Raw genomic sequence first — 12,213 nt, 5'->3', positions numbered from 1 at the left:
TTTTCTTTGTTAGAAGAACTCATGTTTCATTGTTCAAAACGGGTGAGTGAAATATATAAAACTATTGCAGACAATTTTGTTGCAATTCAATTGTTTCTTCTCTGCAATTCTTTCTTATCATAATAATTCCGACAGACTCCCTGACCATGTTTTTCCTTGGGTGCATTGATGATTGTTAGCAAGCTCGGCCACGGATACATATAAGTGTTCCAGAATCTTTTGTAAGTAAGTCCACCTTATAAGCAGGCTTAGCAGAAACCTTAGTGTCGCCTTTGAATTTCGAGCTGGCTTTTGGATCACCGGATTGAGAGAAAAAAGCCCCATTCACCATCAGGTCCCCTTCTGATCTCCAATTCCACGTCTTCCATACTTCTGGTGGTGCATAGTCCCTCTTGGTCACCTTTACCAAAATTTACCAGTCATGAATGTTACTTTAGAAAGTAAAAAAACATATCATTTTATTTCTGACAAGGAAATGAGATTGGCTACCTCCTTGGATGCCACGTGACGTCGAGCAATATATCGGTTGCCTTGGCTGATGACGGTAGGGTGGCTACTACCTCCAATGGCATACATGAGCCAATGAGTATAGTCATTGTTGACCACGTGAATAAACCCCCATCGACACCTCGGCATCCTTTGTACCAATCCTTTACCGAAGTGGTTGAAAGCAAGAGTGATCTGCATCTTCTCATCCATTTTGTGATTGTCATTTGCTCCAAACAACATCACCTGTATCAACAGGTACAGATAAATAATTCGTCACCCTAGCTTGCTCAACCTCATCCTAGAATCAATGGTAAAAACGTTTTTAATATTAATGATCCTTGGAAGTATCAAAATTTTGATTACCTGGTCGTGATGAGTGAAATGGCAGTTGGAGATTGTTATGGCAGTTGATCCCTGAATGGCATCAATGAGACCATCCCTACACTTATACATTGAAAGGTGATCAAGCCAAACGTTCGTTGCTCCAAAAAGAGAAATCCCATCACCATCGCTCTTTGTCCTGAATCCATAGTGGTTTACGGAATCCCTGATCATGCCGCCATTGCCCGGAACAATGTGATGAATATGGAGGCCATGGATAATAACGTTCCTCACATATTGGATAGTAATACCAGCCCCATAAGCCACATGCACATTGGCTCCCCTAGCGTCGATTGTTTTGTCACCCGACATAATGAGCTCCTCTTTTAGCGTGATGATCATAGCTCGTGCAAAGATGATCCAAAGAGGTTCCTTCTGAATCACAGCATGACGTAGGGTTCCAGGTTTAGGATTTAACAAATCATCATCTGAAGGATCGGTCACTACGTAAATTCTGCCGTACTTTCCACCAATAGTACCACGTGCGAATCCAATGGCGCAATCAGCCAGTCTCTGCCTGTTTTTCTCCCAGTTACGATCACAGCGCCAGCACTGGTCAATGGGGCTGGTTGGATCGCAGGGACCGCCTTTTTTTCTTGCCCTCAAATGTCGTCTTGTGCTATTTAGCCTCATCAGCGACCTTGATGCAAAATAGAAAATACAAAAGCCGATATCAACTAAAAAAAAACATTCCAAAAACCATTAGTATTTGAAAAATGGCACTTAACAATCTCAATCCTCTATGTTTTTCTACCTGGAAACAAGGTGGTTGACATGCTGGGTAACTTCCTCAGGATTGGGGTTATATGCCTGCTCGGTGTTTTCTTTAGCTTCCAATTCACGTTGTTTCCAATACTCATCATATTCTCCGATGTGACCTTGCAGGGCTGGGATTATGGCAGCGAAGAAAAATAATAGTAACTTACAACTTCGATTGCCGGCGGCATCCATGTTAAGCACTTTTTGCTTTGGGCTTTGGATTTCGGCTCCTCGCAAAATTAAAAGAGACTATTTTCAAGGCGCCTCGAGGTCCTGGTCCAGACATTACCAAGACCAGCGGCAACCTATGTGAAGGTATGAAGGGGAGTTATGAATACAACAAAAATATCCTAAAAATAGAGAAAAGCAATATTTTCCCCTTTCTCTTCTCCGCGGCAAAGGAGAGAATACTAGGTGCCATTTCTATTCTTGGGAAATGGTTATACTTCAACGATTTTAGAATAGACTAGAATTAAATTAATGAAATTTTAATTAATATTAGTTAACTAATTTTTTATCCCATCAAGGCCGATTTATTACAAAATTTGTCTCAATTATTTTAATATTTGAGTAATAATTTGATTACAAAATTAAAACATAATAATTTAATATTTAATATTTTAAATATATAATTAATTATCTAATATTTGAATAATAATGATTTAAATGCCTCATAAAACACATTCTATGACAACTATGGTATTATTCATTGGCTTCAATGTTCAATGTTGTGTTGGTCTCCGTCATTACTCCTAAAATTTTATCTTTGGTTGAAATATTTTACAGTTTTAAGAATGATAATTTAAAATTCAAATATAATTTAAATCTAGAAATTTCGTTATTAAAAATTGTAATCAAAAGTTTAAGATTTGAGACAAAAATATTAAAAATCGTCGTAAGTTGTTCATAATTTTTAAGTTTTCTAGTTTATATAGATTGTTACTTTGAGAGTTATATATGTTAAAAGCTTTAAGTTTGGGTTTTTGAGTTAAGGTTTTCTATTTGGAGTTTAGAGTCAATTCAGGCTTTCACTTTCAATTTTGATTTTGGGTTTTTGATTTGGTTTTGGTTTGAAGTTTCGGTTGCAAAATATTTCAGTTGTATGATAACCTATAATTGAACATGTATGATAATTCTACAATATATGGCTATCAGTTCCTTGGGAACACCGGGCTGAGTCCTAGGAAAAGGAAACAATTTAAATGAAAAAGCGGGCCCAAATAATGAAAAAAATCGGTCCGAATTACAGGAAACAAAAGACAAAATTAAAAAACAGGAAACCTAATACCTGGTCTGCACTAAATTGTTGCCTTTTTCACATCTCTTTACCAGCAGTCCAATCGATAGCCAGTTTAAAAAAATCTTCCATTTCCTGCTATCTCTTTTCTTTGCAAACCTTCCATGAAAACCTCTTTAATCTGGGTGCCTCGGCCATCTTTCCTCTTGTTGGCGTCGATTGTAGACTATAACTGCTCCCTCCAGGTACTGTTCTTCTCCCCTTTTTAATGCTTCTTTCGCGAGTTCGTGGGCACAACCATTTCCTGATCTTTGAACAAACTGGAAATTGATTTCTTGAAAATGGTCTTTTTTGCTTTGAATGTCTCTAATAATTGCCCCAATAACTGATTTATCTGACGCTGTTGATTTACATTTTTGAATTACCATTTTTGAATTACCATTCTTGAATCCCCTACAATTTCTATTGAGTTAAAACCCATTGAAATTCCTAATTTAACGGCTTGTAAACCTGCATGTGCCTCTGACATGAACGGGGACGACATTGCGGTGTGTAGGACTGTCTTCGAGGCTAAAATCTCGCCCATCAATCCCCGAGCCACCAGACCCGAAGCCGATTTGGAAAATCTTCCGTCGAAAGCTGCGTCAAAATAAATGGCTACCCTTGTGTTCCCTTCATGTTGTCTCTGCCTTCTATCAACATCTGAGGTAAGCGTTCTTTCCTCCAGCCCATTTAACTCTGCCATGTAACTTTGAATTCGTTTCTTTAATAAGCCCTGAATGTATTTTCATTCTTATTCTGCTCCAGGATATCCCCATGATATCCCGTACCGGGATAAGCGATTCCAAGATTGTCCGCATCATATCCCGTCCCGATTCAGTATTTTTTGTGCCCGGTTCAGCAGTATTGGTAGCCGGTTCAGAGTTTTAACGTGTATGGACCGGGTTAACTAACATAGTTATTCCAACCAGGGATATCCCATTCCAGGGATATCCCGGATTGGGATATCCCATTCTAGGGATATCCCGGATTGGTGTCTAGGGGTTTGAGGCTTGGGGCTTGGGTTTAGGGTTGGGCTGGTGTTTTTGGGCTTTTGTTTCAGTGTTTGGGGCTTTGAATCTCTTAGGTTTTGGATTACTGGGTTTTGGACTACATCGGATAGTGATTTCAGGGACCAAAATATATACCCAAAATTTATTAGCCTTGTAAATTATTAAAAAAGAATTGAGAATGAGGTTTCTTTTTAATTGAAATGGGCTTTTTTATAATAAATCCAACAAGCCTACTCTAGACTATTGATGACTTTAATCCAACAAACCAAATGGACCATCCGAATGAGGGGAAGAAAACAAGGAAGCCAGCCACTTAAGAAATGAAGCTTCTCTCTCCTTTGTTATAGGATTTATGAATAACCTCGATTTCAATCTCTCTCCTCCTGATATATCTCCGGCAATAAAACTCCACCGTTTCTTTCTATCTTCGTTTGTAGGGTTTTTGGCTCAGATCGACTCCCGGCTAAGAATTTGTGCCTTTGTTTCACAGTTCGACTCCTTATTTCTCTTCTCCTAAAGATTCTTCTCATTTGAATCTTTGGCATTATCTTTTTTACACAACTTTTGGTTTGGAATTACGGGTCGATCATTTGAATCTTTGCCATTATCTGTTTTGGAGTGTGGTGTGTTTAACTGTGTGTGTTTGGGGTGTTGTTGGTTCAGTTTTGTAGTCTTTGGTCTGACCAAAGTAAAGTCTCTTCTTTCCTTTCCCTTTTATCTCACTTAAGATAATGCTTTAAACTTTTTCGCCTGCCTTTCTTTCTAATGTGACAGTCCAGATAGCCTAATGATCTCGTGTATAAAAAACTGCTTTCTAGTCTGATGTGTTGCAAAAGAAAAATCTCTGATTGGCTGGATTATAAGTACTGTGAAACCAGTATCCCAATTGTTAAGTCAACCATCAGTAAATCGGCGCATATGAATGACTTTAATTAAATAATTCCCTGTGAAACTCTACAATAATAAGTTTAATCGATCTGTCCTTGGGATATGTAGTACACTTCCTGTCCATATATAACTGTTTTTAGTTAGTATCTTTCTTGCCCTGTTTTTAGTTAAAGTGTTTTTGTTTGTGAGATAGTAACTAACAAATTGAGCCCACTTTCCTTTTTAAGCCATTGGTTAATGACTTCGGTTTATATCGTATTAGTTTGCATGAATTTGATTCTTTGAATAACCTTCTTGTGGTGTCTTGGGTTTAATTCAAAATTTTCCGAATTATTAATGGTTGATGTGGAAATTTGATTAGGACAATGTGAAAAAGTTATGCTCTAATTTTCTGAACTGTCAAGATATAGGTATGTTAGGGGAAGCCTACACTCTGTTTACTGGTAAGTTTAATCTTGAGTGTTATATGAGGTTGATATCTTTAATCTACAGTTTATATATATTTAAGGTCAGGGAATAGCTGTTTCCAATTACTTGAACACTTGGCTGTTTTCATTTAATCTACAGTTAATATATATTTAAGGCCACTTTCCTTATACAAGTGTTGTTTGATTTTCTTTTTTAAAGGAAAAATACAGTTTGTATGGCGTTGTTGTGTGTTTTCAAATAGAATAGAAAGTAAGAGACTTTGGGATCAATTAACATCAATTTTAACTAGAAGAACATGGTCATATTTGGAGTGAAAATTCTTGCATTTTATCTGGTGCTAAGGAGGTGCATATTAGTATTTGGTTTTCTTTTCACACTGCTTGGTGCTTTCACTCATCAGTAAGGATCGGGGTAGGTTTTCTTTAAAATAGTTGAGTGGAGGTCATCGATGAACTTAGTTGGAACTGTTTGTGTGCTGGTGCTTATATGATTTGGAATTGGATTTTGATTGAAATATTCGCGTAATATCTAAATGCATGGCCTGGATGGAATTAGGGATGCAATTTAACTGAAAATGTTGTTTTATATTACAAAGTAGTTACAAGTGTTTATTGTGTTGCTTTAGAAGATGTTAACTAGGTGTTGTTTTCTTTCTTATGAAGAACACAGTATATTTGCCTTTTTTGATCTTACGATGAGAGTTTTCTTTCAAAGTTTCATATTTGAATCGTATTACTGATTTATTTTTCAAAAAATCCAAATTACTCATCTCTCTACAATCTCATGGTTTTGTTTGCAGTAACATTGATGCGTTTGTTTTATTTGATTGTTGTTTTCTAAATGTCAAAATTAAAGTAAATTTTCTTTGGATCGAATTTAATTTTCATTGGGCCTATGTGGCCATTGGTTTTTTGCGACTTGTGATAGTTGTCCTGTGTTTTTGGGCTGTTATAATGGTAATGTTTTTCGGGTTTCTGTTTAGTTCCTGTGGCTTGTGATACTGAGCATGTTTTCTTAGTTTATTCTCTCCTCATTTTCCTTTTTTTTCTAACATTTCTTTCCCTTTTATTCTCTCGTTTATTATGTCTGTCTCATTTCAAATTTTACCTCTTATATTTTTAGGCCCGAAAGAATTCAAAGACACTATATTGTGATTCTCTCTACCATTTCTGTTTTTGGGATTTTTGGACTCCCTTGCTTAATCAGGTATGAATCTTTTCTCCAACATTGTCTTTTCCGTTCTCCCTTTTAAGAACCATGCTTTTTTTACTTGTATTTCAGTGGGTTTTTCTTAGGGTTTTTGGTTTTCAGCTTTAGAAATCTCTGTTTCGTTCTGTCTTTCAGATCTATAAATGTCGGTCTTGTTCTTCATTTTTGTTTGTTTATCGTATACTATATGTTCTTTATTTTTGGATTGTTTGTTCCCCTCTGTTTAATATTATAGCTTTTGTGTTTTTTTCTATTTCTTTTAAATCTTTGCTTAGCAGAATACTAATTGCCTAAACAAAAAGCATCCGTATGTAAATTGTTTACTGCATCTGTGTTGGCTTGATTTTGGTTCTAGGAACCCGGTGGGAGTTGTGACGCATGTAGAGTTTATTTGGTAGTTTTTCTGGATGGTAATAAAATGTCTTTTTAATTCGTTGTGAGTTGTGACATTCTGTTTCTTAGTTTTCTCAAAAAGTCTGTACTTTAGTTTTTAAAAAAAAAAAAATCTAATTGGGATGCTTGTTGATATTGATAAGAATTGGAGAATTTCAACCGATTTGCTAATTGCAAAGGTTTTTGTCGATTTGGGTTTCATGATTATATATGGTGGAGATTGTGTATGCATATATGTTTTCTTTTTCATACTGCTGGGTGCTTGCATTAGTCAGTAAGTGTTGGGTATATATTCTTTAAAATAGTTGGGATTGTTTGAGTTCTGTTGGGTATGATTTGCAAATGGATTTTGATTGGAAGTTTTAGGTAGACCCATGGTATCTCTGTGTATCTGCTGAATGGGAAGTTTTGTGTGATTATTGATATATCCATGTGGTGAAAATACTCTGATTTTGGTTAAAGATAGAATTATATTCATCTGTGTTACCTAGCCTTACATGAAGGGAAATTGAGTTGTAATCTTTTAAGTAAATAGGTTCTATGAGACTGATTAACATAATTTTAATTTGCTTATTGGTTGATGGTTTTATGAGACTGATAAAAAGATGTGTTGTCTCTAATGATGTCATAACCAATTTCTTGTTCATTTATTGTCTTAGTTGATTTGATGCATGCTGGTTCTGAATAATTTTTTTTTCTTTTGATTTTTCTGTTTTGGGTTAGCTTACAGGATTTAAAGATTGTCTTTGGTCAATCGTTTGATAATTATTACCTTATACAGGTGCTGTTTAATTTTCCTTTTTCAATGTTGTCATAGTGTATAAATGTTGATGGTTAAATATTTTAGAATTAAAAGCAAATTGACATGATATATATACCAATTATAATATTATTTAATTCATATTATACAATTAATATAAAATGAAATTAAAAGCAAGATGTTTGGGAGTATGATTCGGTACTTTTCAACGAAACCCAAGTCGAAAATGAAGCCAATCGAGTTGAAAACGTCGCCAGAGCAAACGTAGACCACAACCAGAGTCATCTTTGACATTCTCAAGGAGCATGGGCCCCTCACCGTCGGTGATACTTGGGAACGAGTCAAGGTCAGTTGTTTAGTAGAGTATAATCTGTATTCATTGTGTATCTATATTTGTTGTTTCCACATCTAATTAAGCCAAGCCCAAGAGTGAAGTAAGGGCAGTGCAGTTTTATCGTTGCATAATATTAGGATCTTGAATTCATTGCGATATTGTTTTTTTCACACTTTACTTGCCTTTGCTCGACATAATGGAGTAGAAATGTGTTTATGAGTTCAGGAGGTTGGACTGAGAGGACTTACAAGCAAGAGGCACATGAAGATCGTAATGAGATGGATGAGAGGGAGACAAAAGATTAGGCTAATATGCAACCATGTGGGGCCTCACAAACAATTTCTGTAAACAACTTGGTTCACTAAACCAAGCATCAGCCACACAAGAGCTGTCCATAATTCCTCAACTTCTACAACTAGTTTTTCTGTCGATACTTCTGGTCCAAAGTCGTCTTCAGGTTAGGTTGTAGCACGCTTGTGCTGGCTGCAATACCATCACATGTACTGTTTTTTGCAATAGTGTAATACAATTGTTCTGTTGTCATGTTGTGGAAATTTTACCCTCTTCTTCCCTTATATTTTCGATTTTAATGTACAAATTCCAAGTTCGATTACTTATCATCATTTCTGCCATTCAGATGGCTCTATAAAAAAAATGAAAAACAAAGTAAAAGAGCTAAGAATTTATTAAGAATTTGTTTTTTGCTTTTGTTCCAGTGATCAAATTTTAAAGAAGCATAATGGAAATTTGAAATTTCACAGATGCTAGCTGGTGATCAGGGTGGAAATTAGATCATTGGGATATTGAAATGATCAAATGACTTTTATGTGCTGTTCTGCTTACTTGATGATTAACTTAACCACTTGAATGTCAAATAATGCTCAAGAACCTATTATTTGCCTATGCTTTAGGGAATAAGAGGCATTTATTTTTAGTATATAAGTAGTAAAAACCTGTCATCCTTCTTTAGGTCTTGAAGGAGGCCTCTAGGCTTTATGCTGCAAGTTGGGTAAGGGATATTGGTCCTGATCTTAGACCAAACGATTATAAGAAGGATGATGGGACTGAAGGTAAATCCAATGGAGATAAGAGTAGGAGTACAGAGACAGAACCTTCAACCTTGGAGGATATTGGTGAGGAACTTTACTTTGTGGTTTTTATCTTGAAATGGGTTTAGGGTTTAGGGTTTTAGGGTTGTAGGGTTGTAGGGTTTAGGGTTGTAGGGTTTAGGGTTTTGGGTTTAAGGTTTGGGGTTTGGGGTCTAGGGTCTAGGGTTAAGGGTTTTAGGGTTTAGGGATTAAGGGTTTTAGGGTTAAGGGTTAAGGGCTAAGGGTTTAGGGGTTAGGGGTTTGGGGTTTCGGGTTTAGGGTTTTAGGGTTTATGGTTTAGGGTTTAGGTTTTAGTGTTTAGGGTTTTAGGGTTTAGGGTTTTAGGGTTTAGGGTTTAGGGTTTAGGGTTTTGGGTTTAGGGTTGGGTTTTGGGTTTAGGGTTTAGGGTCTAGGGTTTAGGGTCTAGGGTTTAGGGTCTAGGGTTTAGGGTTTTAGGGTTTTTAGGGCTTAGGGTTTTTAGGGCTTAGGGTTTTAGGGCTTAGGGTTTTAGGGCTTAGGGCTTAGGGCTTAGGGCTTAGGGTTTTTAGGGTTTAGGGTTTAGGTTTTTTAGGGTTTAGGGTTTAGGGTTTAGGGTTTAGGGTTTTGGGTTTAGGGTTTTAGGGGTTTAGGGGTTTGGGGTTTAGGGTTTGGGGTTTGGGGTTTGGGGTTTAGGGGTTTGGGGTTTGGGGTTTAGGATTTTAGGGTTTTAGGGTTTAGGGTTTGGGGTTTAGGGTTTAGGGTTTGGGGTTTGGGGTTTTGGATTTTGGGTTTAGGTTTGGGTTTAGGGTTTAGGGTTTGGGTTTGGGTTTTAGGGTTTAGGGTTTTAGGGTTTAGGTTTAGGGTTTGGTTTAGGGTTTGGGTTTAGGTTTAGGTTTGGGGGTTTTAGGGTTTGGGTTTAGGGTTTAGGTTTAGGGTTTAGGGTTTAGGGTTTTAGGTTTTTAGGGGGTTTAGGTTTTAGGGTTTAGGGTTTGGGGTTTAGGGTTTTGGGGTTTAGGTTTAGGGTTTTAGGTTTGGGTTTAGGTTTTTGTGTTTAGGGTTTAGGTTTTAGGTTTTGGTTTTAGGGTTTAGGTTTAGGTTTTGGTTTGTGTTTTAGGTTTAGGGTTTAGGGTTTAGGGTTTAGGTTTAGGTTTTAGGTTTAGGTTTTAGTTTAAATTTTAGGTTTAGGTTTAGGGTTTAGGTTTGGGGTTTTAGGGTTTAGGGTTTTGGGTTTAGGGTTTAGGGTTTTAGGGTTTAGGTTTAGGTTTTAAGGTTTAGGGTTTAGGGTTTTAGGTTTAGGGTTTTTAGGTTTTAGGGTTTGAGGGGTTTAGGTTTAGTTTTGGTTTAGGTTTAGGTTTGAGGTTTGAGGTTTAGGTTTAGGTTTAGGGTTTTTTAGGGTTTAGGGTTTGAGGTTTAGGGTTTGTGGTTTGGGTTTAGGTTTAGGGTTTAGGTTTAGGTTTGTGGTTTGGGTTTTAGGTTTGAGGTTTGAGGGTTTAGGGTTTAGGTTTAGGTTTTAGGGTTTAGGGTTTAGGTTTAGGTTTTTAGGTTTAGGTTTAGTTTTGGGTTTTGGTTTAGGTTTTTAGGTTTTAGGGTTTAGGTTTAGGTTTGAGGTTTAGGTTTAGGTTTTTAGGTTTAGGTTTAGGTTTTAGGTTTAGGTTTAGGGGTTTAGGGTTTAGGTTTAGGTTTAGGTTTGTGGTTTAGGGGTTTAGGGTTTAGGTTTAGGTTTAGGGGTTTAGGTTTAGGTTTAGGTTTAGGTTTAGGTTTAGTTTAGGTTTAGGTTTAGGTTTAGGGTTTAGGTTTTTTTAGGGTTTAGGGGTTTAGGGGTTTAGGGGTTTAGGTTTAGGGTTTAGGTTTTTTTGAGGTTTAGGTTTAGGTTTAGGTTTAGGTTTAGGTTTAGGTTTAGGGTTTAGGGTTTAGGTTTAGGTTTTAGGTTTAGGGTTTGAGGGTTTAAGGTTTAGGTTTTAGGGTTTAGGGTTTAGGTTTTGAGGTTTAGGGTTTAGGGTTTAGGTTTAGGTTTAGGGTTTAGGTTTAGGGTTTAGGTTTTTTGGGTTTAGGTTTAGGTTTAGGTTTAAGGTTTGAGGTTTAGGTTTAGGGTTTAAATTTTAGGGTTTAGGTTTAGGTTTTAAGGTTTAGGGTTTAAATTTAAATTTAAAATTTAAAATTTAGGTTTAAAATTTAGGTTTTAAATTTAAATTTAAAATTTAGGTTTAAATTTTAAAATTTAAATTTAAAATTTAAAAGGTTTAAAATTTAAAATTTTTAAAAAAATTTAAAATTTAAATTTAAAATTTAAAATTTAAATTTAAAAGGGTTTAAATTTAAAATTTAGGGTTTTAGGGTTTAAATTTAAGTTTAGGGTTTAGGGGTTTAGGGGTTTGGGGTTTAGGGTTTAGGGTTTTTAGGGGTTTAGGGTTTGGGTTTTGGGGTTTTAGGTTTGAGGTTTGAGGTTTGAGGTTTGGTTTAGGGTTTAGGGTTTGGGTTTTAGGGGTTTAGGGTTTAGGGTTTGAGGTTTAGGTTTAGGGGTTTGGGTTTGAGGGTTTGGGTTTGGGGTTTGTAGGGTTTGGGTTTTTTAGGGTTTTAGGGTTTGGTTTTAGGGGTTTAAGGGTTAGGTTTGGGGTTTAGGGGTTTTAGGGTTTAGGGTTTTAGGTTTAGGGTTTAGGGTTTAGGGTTTAGGGTTTAGGGTTTAGGGTTTAGGGTTTAGGGTTTAGGGTTTAGGTTTTAGGTTTAGGTTTTTTAGGGTTTAGGGTTTAGGGGTTTAGGGTTTAGGGTTTAGGGTTTAGGGTTTAGGGTTTAGGGGTTTAGGGTTTAAAATTTTAGGGTTTAGGTTTAGGGTTTAGGGTTTAGGTTTAAGGTTTAGGTTTAGGGTTTGAGTTTAGGTTTAGGGTTTTAGGTTTAGGTTTAGGTTTAGGGGTTTAGGGTTTGAGGGTTTAGGGTTTGAGGTTTAGGGGTTTAGGGTTTAGGTTTAGGTTTGGGTTTTGGTTTAGGGTTTGGGTTTAGGTTTAGGTTTGAGGGGTTTGGGTTTGGTTTTGGGGTTTGAGGGTTTGAGTTTGAGTTTAGGGTTTGAGGTTTGGGTTTGAGGGTTTGGGGTTTAGGGTTTAGGTTTAGGTTTAGGTTTGAGGGTTTAGGGTTTAGGGTTTGAGGTTTAGGGGTTTAGGGGTTTAGGGTTTAGGGTTTAGGGGTTTAGGTTTAGGGTTTGGGGTTTAGGGTTTAGGGTTTGG

At 36.5% G+C, this 12,213-nt stretch overlaps 1 protein-coding gene and 2 long non-coding RNA genes across 11 annotated transcripts; 2 read left to right on the top strand and 1 right to left on the bottom strand.

The window, feature by feature from the left end:
* On the bottom strand, positions 1-1,878 carry LOC105779398 (probable pectate lyase P59). Its single transcript, XM_012603140.2, has 4 exons — positions 1,625-1,878; positions 853-1,510; positions 490-732; positions 1-400 (listed from the first exon to the last, which is right to left on the bottom strand). Exons 1-4 carry the CDS (start codon positions 1,819-1,821, stop codon positions 176-178), a joined length of 1,323 nt encoding a protein of 440 aa, XP_012458594.1. The 5' UTR covers positions 1,822-1,878; the 3' UTR covers positions 1-175.
* Positions 1,879-2,850: 972 nt separating this feature from the next.
* Positions 2,851-8,544, top strand: LOC105779400 (uncharacterized). 7 transcript variants are annotated; one of them, XR_008195005.1, is made up of 6 exons: positions 2,858-3,111; positions 3,423-3,573; positions 3,674-4,606; positions 6,358-6,441; positions 7,568-7,943; positions 8,157-8,544. It is a non-coding gene; the product is annotated as an uncharacterized LOC105779400 (long non-coding RNA). The 7 variants fall into 7 exon arrangements; XR_008195007.1 differs by having other exon boundaries at positions 2,859-3,111; positions 3,674-4,407; XR_008195003.1 differs by having other exon boundaries at positions 2,859-3,111; positions 7,561-7,943.
* A 774-nt stretch (positions 8,545-9,318) lies between these two features.
* LOC128040375 (uncharacterized) lies at positions 9,319-11,802 on the top strand. 3 transcript variants are annotated; one of them, XR_008195008.1, is made up of 3 exons: positions 9,319-9,386; positions 11,642-11,710; positions 11,755-11,802. It is a non-coding gene; the product is annotated as an uncharacterized LOC128040375 (long non-coding RNA). The 3 variants fall into 3 exon arrangements; XR_008195010.1 differs by lacking the exon at positions 9,319-9,386 and adding an exon at positions 9,575-9,612; XR_008195009.1 differs by lacking the exon at positions 9,319-9,386 and adding an exon at positions 9,575-9,619.
* Positions 11,803-12,213: the final 411 nt, after the last annotated feature.

The sequence above is a fragment of the Gossypium raimondii genome, chromosome 4, assembly GCF_025698545.1.
Source record: "Gossypium raimondii isolate GPD5lz chromosome 4, ASM2569854v1, whole genome shotgun sequence".
In the NCBI taxonomy this organism is placed as follows: Eukaryota; Viridiplantae; Streptophyta; class Magnoliopsida; order Malvales; family Malvaceae; genus Gossypium; species Gossypium raimondii.
Note: the sequence above shows the minus strand (reverse complement) of the source record. Positions and strands in the feature narration are given on the sequence as shown.

Excerpts from the sequence above, each read along its gene's own strand:
- LOC105779398 (XM_012603140.2), bottom strand. The coding sequence starts at position 1,821 with ATGGATGCCGCCGGCAATCGAAGTTGTAAGTTACTATTATTTTTCTTC. Across the intron at positions 733-852 it reads ATTTCACTCATCACGACCAG|GTGATGTTGTTTGGAGCAAA; the intron begins GTAATCAAAATT and ends CTGTTGATACAG. Across the intron at positions 401-489 it reads GTCACGTGGCATCCAAGGAG|GTGACCAAGAGGGACTATGC; the intron begins GTAGCCAATCTC and ends ATTTTGGTAAAG.